We start from the raw sequence: 22,039 nt of genomic DNA, 5'->3' as shown, positions 1-22,039 counted from the left end.
CCGTGTGGGTGGGTGGGGTTCACTGTGGCCGTGTGGGTGGGTGGGGTTCACGGTGGCCGTGTGGGTGGGTGGGGTTCACTGTGGCCGTGTGGGTGGGTGGGGTTCACTGTGGCCGTGTGGGTGGGTGGGGTTCACTGTGGCCGTGTGGGTGGGTGGGGTTCACGATGGCCGTGTGGGTGGGTGGGGTTCACGACGGCCGTGTGGGTGGGTGGGTGGGGTTCACGACGGCCGTGTGGGTGGGTGGGGTTCACGACGGCCGTGTGGGTGGGTGGGGTTCACGACGGCCGTGTGGGGTGGGTGAGGTCCACGGTAAGTGAGTGTGTGGGTGTGTGGGTAGACGATTCAGTGGGTGGTAGATTATTTTGTGAATGAATGAGCGAGCGGGCGAGTGAGCGGGCGAGTGAGCGGGCGAGTGAGCGAGTGGGTGAGATGAATGGGTGAGCACTTGCCCCAGCAGCCCGTGCGAGCCACGCGGGCCACCTTTGCCTGTGTGTGCGTGCGTAGATTTGTCATTGGGCGCTGAGGTTCCGTGGCGGACGCAACGCCCTCATCCAGTCGGCCGTGCTCAGGCCTGCTGCCCCGGCTCGCGGCCTTCAAGCCCCAAGCCTTCACTGGTGAGGGGGGCAGGGGGGGGCAGGGGGGGGCAGAGGGGGGGGTGGGGGGGTGGGCAGGAGACCCAGAGGCAATGCACATCCACCCCTCCCACTCCCTACCCCCCATCCACTCCCCTCCCCTCCCTCCCTCCCACCCTCCCCTCCCCCTCCCCTCCCACTCACCCACCCACCCACTCACTCATCCACCCACCCACCCTCACCACCCACCCACTCCCCACCACTCATCCACTCACCACTCACCCACCCCACCCACCCACCCCTCACCCACCCACCCACCACCCCTCACCCACCCCCCTCACACCACTCACCCAACCCACACCCCTCAACCCACCCCTCACCACCTCACACCACCACCCTACACCCTCACACCACACCCTCCACCCACCCACCACCCCCACCCACCCCCACACCCACCCACCCACCCACCCACCCACACCCACCCCACCACCCCCACCCACCCACCCACCCACCACCCCACCCACCCCCCACCCACCCACCCCACCCACCCACCCACCCACTCACCCACCCACCCACTCACCCACCCACCCACTCACCCACTCACCCCACCCTCTCACCCACCCACCCACCCCACACCACCCACCCACCCCTCACTCACCCACTCACCCACCACCCACTCACCAACCCACCCACTCACCCACGCACCCACCCACCCACCCACTCACCCACCCACCCACCCCACCTCACCCACCCACTCATCCACTCACCCACCCACCACCCACTCACTCACCCACCCACTCACCCACCCACTCATCACTCACCCACTCACTCACTCACCCACCCACTCACTCACCCACCCACTCACTCACCCACCCACCCACCCACTCACCCACCCACTCATCCACTCACCCACCGACCCAACTCTCGCCTACCCACCCACCCACTCACCCACTCATCCACCCACCCACCCACTCATCCACCCACCCACCCACTCACCCACCCACCCACTCACTCACTCACCCACCCACTCACACACTCACTCACTCACCCACCACTCAACCACCCACCCCACCCACCCACCCACCCCACTCACCCACCCACTCACCCACCCACTCACTCACTCACCCACCCACTCACCCACCCACCCACCCACTCACCCACTCACCCACCCACCCACCCACCCACCCACTCACCCACCCACCCACCCACCCACCTCACCCACCCACCCACCCACCCACTCACCCACCCACCCACCCACCACTCACCCACCCACTCACCCACCCCCACCCACCCCACCCCACTCCACCCACTCACCCACCCACCCACCCACCCACCCACTCACCCACCCACCCACCCACCCACCCACTCACCCACTCACCCACCCACCCACTCACCCACCCACCCACCCACCCACTCACCCACCCACCCACACCACCCACCCACCCACTCACCCACCCACCCACCCACCCACTCACTCACCCACCCACCCACCCACCTACCCACAGAGCGCTACCTGGCCGACTCGATGGGCCACTTGCTGTCGAGCCTGAAGCGAGAGCGCGAACGTGGCGCGGCCTTCCAAGCCACGGGCCTTCTGGCGGTCTCCGTCAAGATGGAGATCCAGCCCTACCTGCCCCGCATCATAGAGCACCTGCGGCAGGCCCTGCCCACCAAGGAGCTCGCCCACAAGTGAGGCCGGTGGTGGTGGGAGAGGTGTCCACCCACAGACTCAACACTGTCACCCATAGACTCAGCACTGTCATAGACTCAGCACTGCCACCCATAGACTCAACACTGTCACCCATAGACTCAGCACTGCCACCCACAGACTCAGCACTGCCACCCATAGACTCAACACTGCCACCCATAGACTCAGCACTGCCACCCATAGACTCAGCACTGTCACCCATAGACTCAGCACTGCCACCCACAGACTCAGCACTGTCACCCATAGACTCAACACTGCCACCCATAGACTCAGCACTGTCACCCATAGACTCAGCACTGTCACCCATAGACTCAGCACTGTCACCCATAGACTCAGCACTGTCACCCATAGACTCAACACTGTCACCCATAGACTCAGCACTGCCACCCACAGACTCAGCACTGCCACCCACAGACTCAGCACTGCCACCCATAGACTCAACACTGCCACCCATAGACTCAGCACTGCCACCCATAGACTCAGCACTGTCACCCATAGACTCAGCACTGCCACCCACAGACTCAGCACTGTCACCCATAGACTCAACACTGCCACCCATAGACTCAGCACTGTCACCCATAGACTCAGCACTGTCACCCATAGACTCAACACTGTCACCCATAGACTCAGCACTGTCACCCATAGACTCAACACTGCCACCCATAGACTCAGCACTGCCACCCATAGACTCAGCACTGCCACCCATAGACTCAGCACTGCCACCCACAGACTCAGCACTGCCACCCATAGACTCAACACTGCCACCCATAGACTCAGCACTGCCACCCATAGACTCAGCACTGCCACCCATAGACTCAACACTGCCACCCATAGACTCAGCACTGCCACCCATAGACTCAACACTGTCACCCATAGACTCAGCACTGTCACCCATAGACTCAACACTGCCACCCATAGACTCAGCACTGCCACCCATAGACTCAACACTGCCACCCATAGACTCAACACTGCCACCCATAGACTCAACACTGCCACCCATAGACTCAGCACTGCCACCCATAGACTCAGCACTGCCACCCATAGACTCAACACTGTCACCCATAGACTCAACACTGCCACCCATAGACTCAGCACTGCCACCCATAGACTCAGCACTGCCACCCATAGACTCAACACTGTCACCCATAGACTCAGCACTGCCACCCATAGACTCAACACTGCCACCCATAGACTCAGCACTGCCACCCATAGACTCAACACTGTCACCCATAGACTCAGCACTGTCACCCATAGACTCAACACTGCCACCCATAGACTCAGCACTGCCACCCATAGACTCAACACTGTCACCCATAGACTCAGCACTGCCACCCATAGACTCAACACTGCCACCCATAGACTCAGCACTGCCACCCATAGACTCAACACTGTCACCCATAGACTCAACACTGCCACCCATAGACTCAGCACTGCCACCCATAGACTCAGCACTGCCACCCATAGACTCAGCACTGCCACCCATAGACTCAGCACTGCCACCCATAGACTCAGCACTGCCACCCATAGACTCAGCACTGCCACCCATAGACTCAACACTGCTACCCATAGACTCAACACTGTCACCCATAGACTCAGCACTGCCACCCATAGACTCAACACTGCTACCCATAGACTCAACACTGCCACCCATAGACTCAGCACTGCCACCCATAGACTCAACACTGTCACCCATAGACTCAGCACTGTCACCCATAGACTCAGCACTGCCACCCATAGACTCAGCACTGCCACCCATAGACTCAGCACTGCCACCCATAGACTCAGCACTGTCACCCATAGACTCTACACTGCTACCCATAGACTCAGCACTGCCACCCATAGACTCAGCACTGTCACCCATAGACTCAACACTGCCACCCATAGACTCAACACTGCCACCCATAGACTCAGCACTGCCACCCATAGACTCAGCACTGCCACCCATAGACTCAACACTGTCACCCATAGACTCTACACTGCTACCCATAGACTCAGCACTGCCACCCATAGACTCTACACTGCTACCCATAGACTCAGCACTGTCACCCATAGACTCAGCACTGCTACCCATAGACTCCCCGTGTCTCCCCGTGTCTCCCCGTGTCTCCACCGTGTCTCACCGTGTGTGTCTCACCGTGTCTCCCCGTGTCTCCCCGTGTCTCACCGTGTCTCCACCGTGTCTCACCGTGTGTGTCTCCCCGTGTCTCACCGTGTCTCCCCGTGTCTCCCCGTGTCTCACCGTGTCTCCACCGTGTCTCACCGTGTGTGTCTCCCCGTGTCTCCCCGTGTCTCCCCGTGTCTCCCCGTGTCTCACCGTGTCTCCACCGTGTCTCACCGTGTGTGTCTCACCGTGTCTCCCCGTGTCTCACCGTGTCTCTCCGTGTCTCACCGTGTCTCTCCCCCCCCGTGTCTCTCCGCGTCTCCCCGCGTCTCCCCGTGTCTCACCGTGTCTCACCGTGTCTCCCCGTGTCTCCCCGTGTCTCCCCGTGTCTCACCGTGTCTCCACCGTGTCTCACCGTGTGTGTCTCACCGTGTCTCACCGTGTCTCTCCGTGTCTCACCGTGTCTCTCCGTGTCTCACCGTGTCTCTCCCCCCCCGTGTCTCCCCGTGTCTCACCGTGTCTCACCGTGTCTCTCCGTGTTTCCCCGTGTCTCTCCGTGTCTCACCGTGTCTCTCCCCCCCCGTGTCTCACCGCGTCTCCCCGTGTCTCTCCGTGTCTCACCGTGTCTCACCGTGTCTCACCGTGTCTCCCCGTGTCTCACCGTGTTTCCCCGTGTCTCTCCGTGTCTCACCGTGTCTCACCGTGTCTCCCCGTGTCTCTCCGTGTCTCACCGTGTCTCCCCGTGTCTCACCGTGTCTCACCCCCGTGTCTCCCCGTGTCTCCCCCCCCGTGTCTCACCGTGTCTCACCGTGTCTCACCGTGTCTCACCGTGTCTCACCCTGTCTCCCCGTGTCTCACCCCCCGTGTCTCCCCGTGTCTCACCGTGTCTCACCCCCGTGTCTCCCCGTGTCTCCCCCCCCGTGTCTCCCCGTGTCTCACCGTGTCTCCCCGTGTCTCCCCGTGTCTCCCCGTGTCTCACCGTGTCTCACCGTGTCTCACCCCCCGTGTCTCCCCGTGTCTCATCGTCTCACCCCCGTGTCTCCCCGTGTCTCTAGGCGTCTGCGCGCGTTCCTGGTGGAGCCCCCCGTGCTCACCGTGTCTCACCGTGTCTCCCCGTGTCTCACCCCCCGTGTCTCCCCGTGTCTCCCCGTGTCTCACCGTGTCTCACCGTGTCTCCCCGTGTCTCACCGTGTCTCCCCGTGTCTCCCCGTGTCTCTAGGCGTCTGCGCGCGTTCCTGGTGGAGCCCCCCGTTCTCACCTGCGTCTGCATGCTGGCCAGGGCCATGGGGCCGTCCGTCACGCGGGAAGTTCGCGAACTCCTGGAGCCAATGCTAGCCGTGGGGCTGAGGTCAGTAGCAGCATCATCATCAGCAGCAGCAGTAGCAGCAGCAGTAGCAGCATCAGTAGCAGCATCAGCAGCAGCAGCATCAGTAGCAGCATCATCATCATCAGCAGCAGCAGCAGCATCAGCAGCAGCATCAGCAGCAGCAGCATCAGTAGCAGCATCATCATCATCAGCAGCAGCAGCATCAGTAGCAGCATTAGCAGCAGCATAATCAGGAACATCATCATCAGCATCATCAGCATCATCAGCATCATCATCAGCAGCAGCAGCAGCAGCAGCAGCATCATCAGCATCATCATCAGCAGCAGCAGCAGCAGCAGCATCATCAGGAACATCATCAGCATCATCAGCAGCAACATCATCAGCATCATCAGCAGCAACATAATCATCAGCATCATCAGCAGCAGCAGCAATATCAGCAGCAGCATCATCAGCAGCAGCATCATCATCAGCATCATCATCATCATCAGCATCATCAGCAGCAGCATCAGCAGCAGCAAGATCATCATCAGCAGCAACTTCATCATCAGCATCATCATCATCAGCATCATCAGCAGCAACTTCATCATCAGCATCATCATCATCAGCATCATCAGCAGCAACTTCATCATCAGCATCATCAGCAGCATCATCAGCATCATCAGCATCATCATCATCAGCATCATCAGCAGCATCATCATCATCAGCATCATCAGCAGCAACTTCATCATCAGCATCATCAGCAGCAACTTCATCATCAGCATCATCAGCAGCATCATCAGCAGCAGCAATATCATCATCAGCAGCATCAGCAGCAGCAGCAACATCATCATCAGCAGCATCAGCAGCAGCAGCAACATCATCATCAGCATCATCAGCAGCATCATCAGCATCATCATCAGCAGCATCAGCAGCAGCAGCAACATCATCATCAGCAGCATCAGCAGCAGCAGCATCTGCAGCTGCATCAGCAGCAGCATCAGCAGCAGCATAATCAGCATCATCAGCATCATCAGCATCATCAGCATCATCAGCAGCAATATCAGCAGCAGCATCATCAGCAGCAGCATCATCATCAGCATCATCAGCAGCAGCAGCCTCAGCAGCAGCAAGATCATCATCAGCATCATCAGCAGCAACTTCATCATCAGCATCATCATCATCAGCATCATCAGCAGCAACTTCATCATCAGCATCATCAGCAGCATCATCAGCATCATCATCATCAGCATCATCAGCAACATCATCAGCAGCATCATCAGCAGCAGCAGCATCATCAGCAGCAGCAATATCATCATCAGCAGCATCAGCAGCAGCAGCAGCAACATCATCATCAGCATCATCAGCAGCATCATCAGCATCATCATCAGCAGCATCAGCAGCAGCAGCAACATCATCATCAGCAGCATCAGCAGCAGCAACATCATCATCAGCAGCATCAGCAGCAGCAGCATCTGCAGCTGCATCAGCAGCATCATCAGCAGCAGCATCATCAGGAACAACATCATCATCAGCAGCAGCAACATCATCAGCAGCAGCAGCAACATCATCATCATCATCAGCAGCAGCAACATCATCAGCAGCAGCAGCAACATCATCATCATCATCAGCAGCAACATCATCATCATCAGCAGCAGCAGCAACATCATCATCAGCAGCAGCAGCAGCAACGTCATCATCATCAGCAGCAGCAGCAACATCATCATCAGCAGCAGCAGCAGCAGCAGCATCATCATCATCAGCAACATCATCATCATCAGCAACATCATCATCAGCAACATCATCATCAGCAGCAGCAGCAACATCATCATCAGCAGCAGCAGCAGCAGCATCATCAGCAACATCATCATCAGCAACATCATCATCAGCAACATCATCATCAGCAACATCATCATCAGCAACATCATCACCACCTCCTCCCTTCCTCCCTCCCCTCCGTTCTCGCCAACTGCACTTGCCCCGTCGTTCCCCGTGTCCTATCCCCGGCGCTTGGACCTTTACCTGTGTCTGTGTTTGCGCGTCTCTCACGTGCGCACAGCCCGGCTCTCACGGCCGTACTGTACGACCTGAGTCGTCAGATCCCCCTCCTCAAGAGGGACATTCAGGACGGGCTGCTCAAGGTAACGCTCACCCGCTCGCTCACCCGCTCACCTACTCACCCACCCACTCACCCACCCACTCACCCACCCACTCACTCACCCACCCACTCACCCACCCACTCACCCACTCACCCACCCACCCACTCACCCACCCACTCACCCACTCACCCACTCACCCACCCACTCACTCACCCACTCACCCACTCACCCACCCACTCACTCACCCACCCACTCACCCACTCACCCGATCTCAGTCGTCAGATCCCCCTCCTCAAGAGGGACATTCAGGACGGGCTGCTCAAGGTAACGCTCACCCACTCGCTCACCCACTCGCTCACCTAGTCATCCGTTCGCTCGCCCGCTCGCCCGCTCGCTCGCTCACTCACCCGCTCGCTCGCCTACTCACTCACCCACCCACTCACCCACCCACTCACCCACTCACCCACCCACCCACTCACCCACCCACTCACCCACCCACCCGATCTCAGTCGTCAGATCCCCCTCCTCAAGAGGGACATTCAGGACGGGCTGCTCAAGGTAACGCTCACCCGCTCGCTCACCCGCTCACCTACTCACCCACCCACTCACCCACCCACTCACCCACCCACTCACTCACCCACCCACTCACCCACCCACTCACCCACTCACCCACCCACCCACTCACCCACCCACTCACCCACTCACCCACTCACCCACCCACTCACTCACCCACTCACCCACTCACCCACCCACTCACTCACCCACCCACTCACCCACTCACCCGATCTCAGTCGTCAGATCCCCCTCCTCAAGAGGGACATTCAGGACGGGCTGCTCAAGGTAACGCTCACCCACTCGCTCACCCACTCGCTCACCTAGTCATCCGTTCGCTCGCCCCGCTCGCCCGCTCGCTCGCTCACTCACCCGCTCGCTCGCCTACTCACTCACCCACCCACTCACCCACCCACTCACCCACTCACCCACCCACCCACTCACCCACCCACTCACCCACCCACCCGATCTCAGTCGTCAGATCCCCCTCCTCAAGAGGGACATTCAGGACGGGCTGCTCAAGGTAACGCTCACCCGCTCGCTCACCCGCTCACCTACTCACCCACCCACTCACCCACCCACTCACCCACCCACTCACTCACCCACCCACTCACCCACCCACTCACCCACTCACCCACCCACCCACTCACCCACCCACTCACCCACTCACCCACTCACCCACCCACTCACTCACCCACTCACCCACTCACCCACCCACTCACTCACCCACCCACTCACCCACTCACCCGATCTCAGTCGTCAGATCCCCCTCCTCAAGAGGGACATTCAGGACGGGCTGCTCAAGGTAACGCTCACCCACTCGCTCACCCACTCGCTCACCTAGTCATCCGTTCGCTCGCCCGCTCGCCCCGCTCGCTCGCTCACTCACCCGCTCGCTTCGCCTACTCACTCACCCACCCACTCACCCACCCACTCACCCACCCACTCACCCACCCACTCACCCACTCACCCACTCGCCCACCCACTCACCCACCCACTCACCCACTCACCCAACCACTCACCCACTCACCCACCCACTCACCCACCCACTCACCCACTCACCCACTCACCCACCCACTCACCCACCCACCCGACCTGAGTCGTCAGATCCCCCTCCTCAAGAGGGACATTCAGGACGGGCTGCTCAAGGTAACGCTCACCCACTCGCTCACCCACTCACTCACCCACTCACCTACTCACCCACCCACCCACTCACCCACCCACCCACTCACCCACCCACCCACTCACCCACTCACCCACTCACCCACCCACTCACCCACCCACCCACTCACCCACTCACCCACCCACTCACCCACCCACCCGATCTCAGTCGTCAGATCCCCCTCCTCAAGAGGGACATTCAGGACGGGCTGCTCAAGGTAACGCTCACTCGCTCGCTCACACCGCTCACCCACTCACCCACCCACTCACCCACTCACCCACCCACCCACCCACTCACCCACCCACCCACTCACCCACTCACCCACTCACCCACCCACTCACCCACTCACTCACCCACTCACCCACCCACCCGATCTCAGTCGTCAGATCCCCCTCCTCAAGAGGGACATTCAGGACGGGCTGCTCAAGGTAACGCTCACCCACTCACTCACCCACTCACCTACTCACCCACCTACTCACCCACCCACTCACCCACCCACTCACTCACCCACCCACTCACCCACCCACTCACCCACTCACCCACTCACCCACCCACTCACCCACCCACCCAATCTCAGTCGTCAGATCCCCCTCCTCAAGAGGGACATTCAGGACGGGCTGCTCAAGGTAACGCTCACCCACTCGCTCACCCACTCACCTACTCACCCACCTACTCACCCACCCACTCACCCACCCACTCACCCACCCACTCACCCACTCACCCACTCACCCACCCACTCACCCACCCACCCGACCTCAGTCGTCAGATCCCCCTCCTCAAGAGGGACATTCAGGACGGGCTGCTCAAGGTAACGCTCACCCACTCGCTCACCCACTCACTCACCCACCCACTCACCCACCCACTCACTCACCCACCCACTCACCCACCCACCCAATCTCAGTCGTCAGATCCCCCTCCTCAAGAGGGACATTCAGGACGGGCTGCTCAAGGTAACGCTCACCCACTCACTCACCCACTCACCTACTCACCCACCTACTCACCCACCCACTCACCCACCCACTCACTCACCCACCCACTCACCCACCCACTCACCCACTCACCCACTCACCCACCCACCCAATCTCAGTCGTCAGATCCCCCTCCTCAAGAGGGACATTCAGGACGGGCTGCTCAAGGTAACGCTCACCCACTCGCTCACCCACTCACCTACTCACCCACCTACTCACCCACCCACTCACCCACCCACTCACCCACCCACTCACCCACTCACCCACTCACCCACCCACTCACCCACCCACCCGACCTCAGTCGTCAGATCCCCCTCCTCAAGAGGGACATTCAGGACGGGCTGCTCAAGGTAACGCTCACCCACTCGCTCACCCACTCACTCACCCACCCACTCACCCACCCACTCACTCACTCACCCACCCACCCAATCTCAGTCGTCAGATCCCCCTCCTCAAGAGGGACATTCAGGACGGGCTGCTCAAGGTAACGCTCACCCACTCACTCACCCACTCACCTACTCACCCACCTACTCACCCACCCACTCACCCACCCACTCACTCACTCACCCACCCACTCACCCACCCACTCACCCACTCACCCACCCACTCACCCCACCCACCCAATCTCAGTCGTCAGATCCCCCTCCTCAAGAGGGACATTCAGGACGGGCTGCTCAAGGTAACGCTCACCCACTCGCTCACCCACTCACCTACTCACCCACCTACTCACCCACCCACTCACCCACCCACTCACCCACCCACTCACCCACTCACCCACTCACCCACCCACTCACCCACCCACCCGACCTCAGTCGTCAGATCCCCCTCCTCAAGAGGGACATTCAGGACGGGCTGCTCAAGGTAACGCTCACCCACTCGCTCACCCACCCGCTCACCCACCCACTCACTCACCCACCCACTCACCCACCCACTCACCCACCCACCCACTCACCCACTCACCCACTCACCCACCCACTCACCCACCCACCCGACCTCAGTCGTCAGATCCCCCTCCTCAAGAGGGACATTCAGGACGGGCTGCTCAAGGTAACGCTCACTCGCTCGCTCACCCGCTCACCCACTCACCCACCCACTCACCCACTCACCCACCCACCCACCCACTCACCCACCCACCCACTCACCCACTCACCCACTCACCCACCCACTCACCCACCCACCCGATCTCAGTCGTCAGATCCCCCTCCTCAAGAGGGACATTCAGGACGGGCTGCTCAAGGTAACGCTCACCCACTCACTCACCCACTCACCTACTCACCCACCTACTCACCCACCCACTCACCCACCCACTCACTCACCCACCCACTCACCCACCCACTCACCCACTCACCCACTCACCCACCCACTCACCCACCCACCCAATCTCAGTCGTCAGATCCCCCTCCTCAAGAGGGACATTCAGGACGGGCTGCTCAAGGTAACGCTCACCCACTCGCTCACCCACTCACCTACTCACCCACCTACTCACCCACCCACTCACCCACCCACTCACCCACCCACTCACCCACTCACCCACTCACCCACCCACTCACCCACCCACCCGACCTCAGTCGTCAGATCCCCCTCCTCAAGAGGGACATTCAGGACGGGCTGCTCAAGGTAACGCTCACCCACTCGCTCACCCACTCACTCACCCACCCACTCACCCACCCACTCACTCACCCACCCACTCACCCACCCACCCAATCTCAGTCGTCAGATCCCCCTCCTCAAGAGGGACATTCAGGACGGGCTGCTCAAGGTAACGCTCACCCACTCACTCACCCACTCACCCACTCACCCACCCACTCACTCCCCCACCCACTCACCCACCCACTCACCCACTCACCCACTCACCCACCCACTCACCCACCCACCCAATCTCAGTCGTCAGATCCCCCTCCTCAAGAGGGACATTCAGGACGGGCTGCTCAAGGTAACGCTCACCCACTCGCTCACCCACTCACCTACTCACCCACCTACTCACCCACCCACTCACCCACCCACTCACCCACCCACTCACCCACTCACCCACTCACCCACCCACTCACCCACCCACCCGACCTCAGTCGTCAGATCCCCCTCCTCAAGAGGGACATTCAGGACGGGCTGCTCAAGGTAACGCTCACCCACTCGCTCACCCACTCACTCACCCACCCACTCACCCACCCACTCACTCACCCACCCACTCACCCACCCACTCACCCACCCACCCACTCACCCACTCACCCACTCACCCACCCACTCACCCACCCACCCGACCTCAGTCGTCAGATCCCCCTCCTCAAGAGGGACATTCAGGACGGGCTGCTCAAGGTAACGCTCACCCACTCACTCACCCACTCGCTCACCCACTCACTCACCCACTCACCCACTCACCCACCCACCCACCCACTCACCCACCCACCCACTCACCCACTCACCCACTCACCCACCCACTCACCCACCCACCCGACCTCAGTCGTCAGATCCCCCTCCTCAAGAGGGACATTCAGGACGGGCTGCTCAAGGTAACGCTCACTTCGCTCGCTCACCCGCTCACCTACTCACCCACCTACTCACCCGCTCGCTCGCCTACTCATCCGTTCGCTCGCCCGCTCGCTCACTCGCTCACTCACTCACCCGCTCGCTCGCCTACTCACCCACCCACCCACCTACTCAACCATCCACTCACCTACCCACCCACTCACCCATCCACTCACCCACCCACTCACCCACCCACTCACTCACTCACTCACTCACCCACTCACCCACCCACCCACCCACTCACTCACCCACCCACTCACTCACCCACTCACTCACCCACTCACCCACTCACCCACCCACCCACTCACTCACCCACCCACCCACCCATCCACTCACCCACCCACTCATCCACTCACCCACTCACTCACCCACCCACTCACCCACCCACCCATCTACTCACCCACCCACTCATCCACTCACCCACCCACTCACCCACTCACCCACCCACTCACTCACCCACTCACCCACTCACCCACCCACTCACCCACCCACCCATCCACTCACCCACCCGCTCACCCACCCACTCACCCACCCACTCACTCACGCACTCACCCACCCACTCACTCACTCACCCACTCACCCACCCACTCACTCACCCACTCACCCACCCACCCACCCATTCACCCACCCACTCACCCACCCACCCACTCACCCACTCACCCACCCACTCACCCACCCACCCATTCATTCACCCACCCACTCACCCACCCACCCATTCATTCACCCACCCACTCACCCACCCACTCACTCACCCACTCACCCACCCACTCACCCACCCACCCATTCATTCACCCACCCACTCACCCACTCACCCACTCACCCACCCACCCACTCACCCACCCACTCACCCACCCACCCATTCATTTACCCACCCACTCACCCACCCACCCACTCACCCACTCACCCACTCACTCACTCACCCACTCACCCACTCACCCACCCACCCACCCACCCACTCACCCACCCACCCATTCATTCACCCACCCACTCACCCACCCACCCACTCACCCACTCACCCACTCACTCACTCACCCACTCACCCATCCACTCACCCACCCGCTCACCCACTCACCCACCCACTCACTCACCCACTCACCCACCCACTCACCCACCCACTCACCCACCCACCCACTCACCCACTCACCCACCCACTCACTCACCCACCCACCCACCCACTCACCCACCCACCCATTCATTCACCCACCCACTCACCCACCCACCCACTCACTCACTCACCCACTCACCCACTCACCGACCCACCCACTCACCCACCCATTCATTCACCCACCCACTCACCCACCCACCCACTCACCCACTCACCCACCCACTCACTCACCCACTCACCCACTCACCCACGCACCCATTCATTCACCCACCCACTCACCCACTCACCCATCCACCCACCCACCCAACCCACCCAACCTCAATCGTCAGATCCCCCTCCTCAAGAGAGACATTCAGGATGGGCTGCTCAAGGTAACACTCACCCACTCGCTCACCTAGTCATCCGTTCGCTCGCCCGCTCGCCTACTCGCTCGCTCACTTCGCTCACCTACTCACTCACCCGCTCGCCCGCTCACTCACCCACTCGCTCACCTACTCACCCACTCGCTCACCTACTCACCCACCCACTCATTCACCCACCCACTCACCCACCCACTCACCCACCCACCCACCCACTCACCCACCCATTCATTCACCCACCCACCCACCCATCTACTCACCCACCCACTCATCCACTCACCCACCCACTCACCCACCCACTCACTCACCCACTCACCCACTCACCCACCCACCCATCCACTCACCCACCCGCTCACCCACCCACTCACCCACCCACTCACTCACGCACTCACCCACCCACTCACTCACTCACCCACTTACCCACCCACTCACTCACCCACTCACTCACCCACTCACCCACCCACCCACCCACTCACCCACCCACCCACCCATTCATTCACCCACCCACTCACCCACCCACCCACCCACTCACCCACTCACTCACTCACCCACCCACCCACTCACCCACTCACTCACCCACTCACCCACTCACCCACCCACTCACCCACCCACCCACTCACCCACCCACCCATTCATTCACCCACCCACTCACCCACCGACCCATTCATTCACCCACTCACCCACCCACTCACTCACCCACTCACCCACCCACCCATTCATTCACCCACCCACTCACCCACTCACCCACTCACCCACCCACTCACCCACCCACCCATTCATTCACCCACCCACTCACCCACTCACCCACTCACCCACCCACTCACCCACCCATTCATTCACCCACCCACTCACCCACCCACCCACTCACCCAATCACCCACTCACTCACCCACTCACCCACTCACCCACCCACCCACTCACCCACCCACCCATTCATTCACCCACCCACTCACTCACCCACCCACCCACTCACCCACTCACCCACCCACTCACTCACCCACTCACCCACCCACCCATTCATTCACCCACCCACTCACCCACTCACCCATCCACCCACCCACCCAACCCACCCAACCTCAATCGTCAGATCCCCCTCCTCAAGAGAGACATTCAGGATGGGCTGCTCAAGGTAACACTCACCCACTCGCTCACCTAGTCATCCGTTCGCTCGCCCGCTCGCCTACTCGCTCGCTCACTTCGCTCACCTACTCACTCACCCGCTCGCCCGCTCACTCACCCACTCGCTCACCTACTCACCCACTCGCTCACCTACTCACCCACCCACTCATTCACCCACCCACTCACCCACCCACTCACCCACCCACTCACCCACCCATTCATTCACCCACCCACCCACCCATCTACTCACCCACCCACTCATCCACTCACCCACCCACTCACCCACCCACTCACTCACCCACTCACCCACTCACCCACCCACCCATCCACTCACCCACCCGCTCACCCACCCACTCACCCACCCACTCACTCACGCACTCACCCACCCACTCACTCACTCACCCACTTACCCACCCACTCACTCACACACTTACCCACCCACTCACTCACCCACTCACCCACCCACTCACCCACCCACCCACCCATTCATTCACCCACCCACTCACTCACCCACCCACCCACTCACCCACTCACTCACCCACTCACCCACTCACCCACCCACCCACCCACTCACCCACCCACCCATTCATTCACCCACCCACTCACCCACCGACCCATTCATTCACCCACTCACCCACCCACTCACTCACCCACTCACCCACCCACCCATTCATTCACCCACCCACTCACCCACTCACCCACTCACCCACCCACTCACCCACCCACCCATTCATTCACCCACCCACTCACCCACTCACCCACCCACCCACTCACCCACCCATTCATTCACCCACCCACTCACCCACCCACCCACTCACCCACTAACCCAATCACCCACTCACTCACCCACTCACCCACTCACCCACCCACCCACTCACCCACCCACCCATTAATTCACCCACCCACTCACCCACCCACTCACCCACCCACCCACTCACCCACTCACCCACGCACCCATTCATTCACCCACCCACTCACCCACTCACCCATCCACCCACCCACCCAACCCACCCAACCTCAATCGTCAGATCCCCCTCCTCAAGAGAGACATTCAGGATGGGCTGCTCAAGGTAACACTCACCCACTCGCTCAACCTAGTCATCCGTTCGCTCGCCCGCTCGCCTACTCGCTCGCTCACTCGCTCACCTACTCACTCACCCGCTCGCCCGCTCACTCACCCACTCGCTCACCTACTCACCCACTCGCTCACCTACTCACCCACCCACTCATTCACCCACCCACTCATTCACCCACCCACTCACCCACCCATTCATTCACCCATTCATTCACCCACCCACTCACCCACCCACCCATTCATTCACCCACCCACTCACCCACCCACCCACTTATTCACCCACCCACTCACTCATCCACCCACCCACTCACCCGCCCGCCCACCCACCCACTCACTCACCCACCCACTCACCCACTCACTCGCTCACCCACCCACCCACTCATTTACCCACCCACCCACTCACCCACCCATTCATTCACCCACCCACTCACCCACCCACTCACTCACCCACCCACTCACCCACCCACCCACCCACTCACCCACCCACTCACCCACCCACCCACCCACTCACCCACCCATTCATTCACCCACCCACTCACCCACCCACTCACCCACCCACTCACCCACCCACCCATTCACCCACCCACCCACCCACTCACTCATCCACCCACCCACTCACCCACCCACCCACTCACCCACTCACCCACCCACCCACTCACCCACCCACCTACGCATTCACCCACTCACCCACTCACCCACCCACCCATTCATTCACCCACCCACTCACCCACCGACCCATTCATTCACCCACTCACCCACCCACTCACTCACCCACTCACCCACCCACCCATTCATTCACCCACCCACTCACCCACTCACCCACTCACCCACCCACTCACCCACCCACCCATTCATTCACCCACCCACTCACCCACTCACCCACCCACCCACTCACCCACCCATTCACCCACCCACTCACCCACCCACCCACTCACCCACTAACCCAATCACCCACTCACTCACCCACTCACCCACTCACCCACCCACCCACTCACCCACCCACCCATTAATTCACCCACCCACTCACCCACCCACTCACCCACCCACCCACTCACCCACTCACCCACGCACCCATTCATTCACCCACCCACTCACCCACTCACCCATCCACCCACCCACCCAACCCACCCAACCTCAATCGTCAGATCCCCCTCCTCAAGAGAGACATTCAGGATGGGCTGCTCAAGGTAACACTCACCCACTCGCTCAACCTAGTCATCCGTTCGCTCGCCCGCTCGCCTACTCGCTCGCTCACTCGCTCACCTACTCACTCACCCGCTCGCCCGCTCACTCACCCACTCGCTCACCTACTCACCCACTCGCTCACCTACTCACCCACCCACTCATTCACCCACCCACTCATTCACCCACCCACTCACCCACCCACTCACCCACCCATTCATTCACCCATTCATTCACCCACCCACTCACCCACCCACCCATTCATTCACCCACCCACTCACCCACCCACCCACTTATTCACCCACCCACTCACTCATCCACCCACCCACTCACCCGCCCGCCCACCCACCCACTCACTCACCCACCCACTCACCCACTCACTCGCTCACCCACCCACCCACTCATTTACCCACCCACCCACTCACCCACCCATTCATTCACCCACCCACTCACCCACCCACTCACTCACCCACCCACTCACCCACCCACCCACCCACTCACCCACCCATTCATTCACCCACCCACTCACCCACCCACTCACCCACCCACTCACCCACCCACCCATTCACCCACCCACTCACTCATCCACCCACCCACTCACCCACCCACCCACTCACCCACCCACCCACTCACCCACCCACCTACGCATTCACCCACTCACCCACTCATCCACCCACCCACTCACCGACTCACCCACCCACCCACTCACCCACCCACTCACCCACCCACCCACTCATTCACCCACCCACCCACTCACCCACCCACTCACCCACCCACTCACCCACCCACTCACCCACCCACTCACCCACCCACTCACCCACCCACTCACTCACCCACCCACCCACCCGCTCACCAACCCACCGACAAGATGCCCTAACCCTACCCTCCCCACCCCCCCTACCCTCCCCACCACCCCAGATGTTGTCGCTGGTACTGATGCACAAACCGTTCCGACACCCGGGCACGCCGCGCTCGCTTGCGCAGCAGCTGACAGCGCCAGCGCAGGGCAGCGCTGGCGACGCCACGGACGTGGGCGCCATCACGCTGGCGCTGCGAACACTGGGGACCTTCGAGTTTGAAGGTGGGTGGGTGGGTGGGTGAGTGGGTGGGTGGGTGGGTGAGTGGGTGGGTGGGTGGGTGAGTGGGTGGGTGGGTGGGTGAGTGGGTGGGTGGGTGGGTGGGTGAGTGGGTGGGTGGGTGGGTGGGTGAGTGGGTGGGTGGGTGGGTGAGTGGGTGGGTGAGTTGGTGAGTGAGTGGGGTGAGTGAGTGAGTGAGTGAGTTGACGTGGGCAGCATCACGCTGGCGCTGCGAACACTGGGGACCTTCGAGTTTGAAGGTGGGTGGGTGGGTGGGTGAGTGGGTGAGTGGGTGGGTGAGTGGGTGGGTGGGTGGGTGAGTGGGTGGGTGGGTGGGTGAGTGGGTGGGTGGGTGGGTGAGTGGGTGGGTGGGTGGGTGAGTGGGTGGGTGGGTGGGTGAGTGGGTGGGTGGGTGAGTGGGTGGGTGGGTGGGTGGGTGAGTGAGTTGACGTGGGCAGCATCACGCTGGCGCTGCGAACACTGGGGACCTTCGAGTTTGAAGGTGGGTGGGTGGGTGGGTGAGTGGGTGGGTGGGTGGGTGAGTGGGTGGGTGGGTGAGTGGGTGGGTGGGTGGGTGAGTGGGTGGGTGGGTGGGTGGGTGGGTGGGTGAGTGGGTGGGTGGGTGGGTGGGTGGGTGAGTGGGTGGGTGGGTGAGTGGGTGGGTGGGTGAGTGGGTGGGTGGGTGAGTGGGTGAGTGGGTGAGTGGGTGGGTGAGTGAGTTGACGTGGGCAGCATCACGCTGGCGCTGCGAACACTGGGGACCTTCGAGTTTGAAGGTGGGTGGGTGGGTGAGTGGGTGGGTGGGTGGGTGAGTGGGTGGGTGGGTGAGTGGGTGGGTGGGTGAGTGGGTGGGTGGGTGAGTGAGTGGGTGGGTGGGTGGGTGAGTGGGTGGGTGGGTGGGTGAGTGGGTGGGTGGGTGGGTGAGTGGGTGGGTGGGTGGGTGAGTGGGTGGGTGAGTGGGTGGGTGGGTGGGTGGGTGAGTGGGTGGGTGGGTGGGTGAGTGAGTGAGTGAGTGGGTGAGTGAGTGAGTGAGTGAGTGGGTGGGTGAATGATTGAGTGAGTGAATGAGTGACTGAGTGAGTGACTGAGTGAGTGAGTGAGCGAGCGAGCGAAGCCGCTCTAGAACTGTCTATCTCCACTCCTCCCGTCCTCATCTCCCCCCCCCCTCCCCCACCACCACCACCTTCGTAGGCCACCCGCTCACCCAGTTTGTGCGCCACTGTGCGGGACACTTCCTGGCGAGTGAGCACAAGGACATCCGCATGGAAGCCGCCCGCACATGCTCATACCTGCTGACGCCCTCCATCAACATGCTGAGCAGCCACGGACACCTCGTCAGCCAGACGGCCATGCGCGTCGTGGCAGAGGTGCTGGCCAAGCTGCTTGTCGTGGGCATCACAGACCCGGGTGAGTGGGTGGGTGGGTGGGAGGGAGGGAGGGTGGGTGGGAGGGTGGGTGGGTGGGTGAGTGGGTGAGTGGGTGGGTGGGTAGGTGGGTGGGTGAGTGAGTCAGCCAGACGGCCATGCGCGTCGTGGCAGAGGTGCTGGCCAAGCTGCTTGTCGTGGGCATCACAGACCCGGGTGAGTGGGTGGGTGGGTGGGTGAGTGGGTGGGAGGGTGGGTGGGTGGGAGGGTGGGTGGGTGGGTGGGTGGGAGGGTGGGTGGGTGGGAGGGTGGGAGGGTGAGTGGGTGGGTGGGAGGGTGGGTCAGTGGGTGGGTGGGTGGGTGGGTGAGTGGGTGGGTGGGTGAGTGGGTGGGTGGGTGGGTGAGTGGGTGGGTGGGTGGGTGGGTGGGTGGGAGGGTGGGTGGGTGGGAGGGTGGGAGGGTGGGTGGGTGGGTGGGTGGGTGGGTGGGTGGGTGGGAGGGTGGGTGGGTGGGTGGGTGGGTGAGTGGGTGAGTGGGTGAGTGGGTGGGTGAGTGAGTGGTTGTATGGCTGGCTGGCTGGCTGGGTAGCTGAGTAGGCGAGTGGCTTGGTGGACGAACGAACGAGTGACTGAGCCTCCCTCCCTCCTCCCCCTCCCCTCCCCCAGACCCCGACATCCGCTACTGTGTGCTGGCGTCTCTGGACGACCGCTTTGATGCTCACCTGGCCCAGGCCGAGTCTCTGCAGTCGCTGTTCGTCGCGCTCAGCGATGAGGTGTTCGAGATCCGCGAGCTCGCCATCTGCACCGTGGGGCGACTCTCCGCCATCAACCCGGCCTACGTGATGCCCTTCCTGCGCAAGACGCTCATACAGGTACGCGGGCTACTGGGCTACTGGGCTGGGCTACCTGGGCTGGGCTACCGTGGGCTGGGTTACCGTGGGCTGGGCTACGTGAGCTCGCCATCTGCACCGTGGGGCGACTCTCCGCCATCAACCCAGCCTACGTGATGCCCTTCCTGCGCCAGACGCTCATACAGGTACGCGGGCTGGGTGGGCTACTGGGCTGGGCTACCGTGGGCTGGGCTACCGTGGGCTGGGCTACTTGGGTTTACTGGGCTACGTGGGCTGGGCTACCGTGGGCTGGGCCGCAGTAGGCTACTGGGTTACCGTGGGCTGGGCAACTGGCCTACCGTGGGCTGGGTTACCGTGGGCTGGGTTACCGTGGGCTGGGCTACGTGGGCTACTGGGCTATGTGGGCTACTGGGCTACTGGGCTACCGTGGGCTGGGTTACCGTGGGCTGGGCGACTGGGCTATGTGGGCTACTGGGCTACTGGGCTACGTGGGCTGGGCTACGTGGCCTACTGGTCTACGTGGGCTGGGCTACGTGGGCTACTGGGCTACGTGGGCTGGGCTACGTGGCCTACTGGGCTACGTGGGCTGGGCTACGTGGGCTGGGCTACGTGGCCTACTGGGCTACCGTGGGGCTGGGCTACTGGGTTACCGTGGGCTGGGTTACCGTGGGCTGGGCTACGTGGGCTACTGGGCTATGTGGGCTGAGCTCTGGTCTTTCTGCTCGCTTAGCTGACAGCACCTCCCCACTCCCCCACCTCCCACCCACTCCCCCCCCCACCTCCCCCCCCACCCTCCCCCCCCACCCTCCCCCCCACACCTCCCCCCACCTCCCCCCCACCTTCCCCCCACCCTCCTCCCCCCCCACCTTCCCCCCACCCTCCTCCCCCCCACCTTCCCCCACCCTCCTCCCCCCACCTTCCC

The 22,039-nt window shown here is 61.9% G+C and overlaps 1 protein-coding gene across 1 annotated transcript; it reads left to right on the top strand.

The window, feature by feature from the left end:
- The first annotated feature begins 502 nt into the window (after positions 1–502).
- Positions 503–21,273, top strand: LOC144955356 (serine/threonine-protein kinase mTOR-like). The gene is made up of 8 exons (XM_078885602.1): positions 503–614; positions 2,078–2,261; positions 5,601–5,729; positions 7,744–7,825; positions 18,746–18,908; positions 20,095–20,310; positions 20,412–20,483; positions 20,933–21,273. Exons 2-8 carry the CDS (start codon positions 2,098–2,100, stop codon positions 21,271–21,273), a joined length of 1,167 nt encoding a protein of 388 aa, XP_078741728.1. The 5' UTR covers positions 503–614; positions 2,078–2,097.
- Positions 21,274–22,039: the final 766 nt, after the last annotated feature.

Source organism: Lampetra fluviatilis, unplaced genomic scaffold (assembly GCF_964198595.1).
Source record: "Lampetra fluviatilis unplaced genomic scaffold, kcLamFluv1.1 SCAFFOLD_1036, whole genome shotgun sequence".
NCBI classification, from domain to species: Eukaryota; Metazoa; Chordata; class Hyperoartia; order Petromyzontiformes; family Petromyzontidae; genus Lampetra; species Lampetra fluviatilis.
This window is presented reverse-complemented; position numbering and strand designations above follow the sequence as displayed.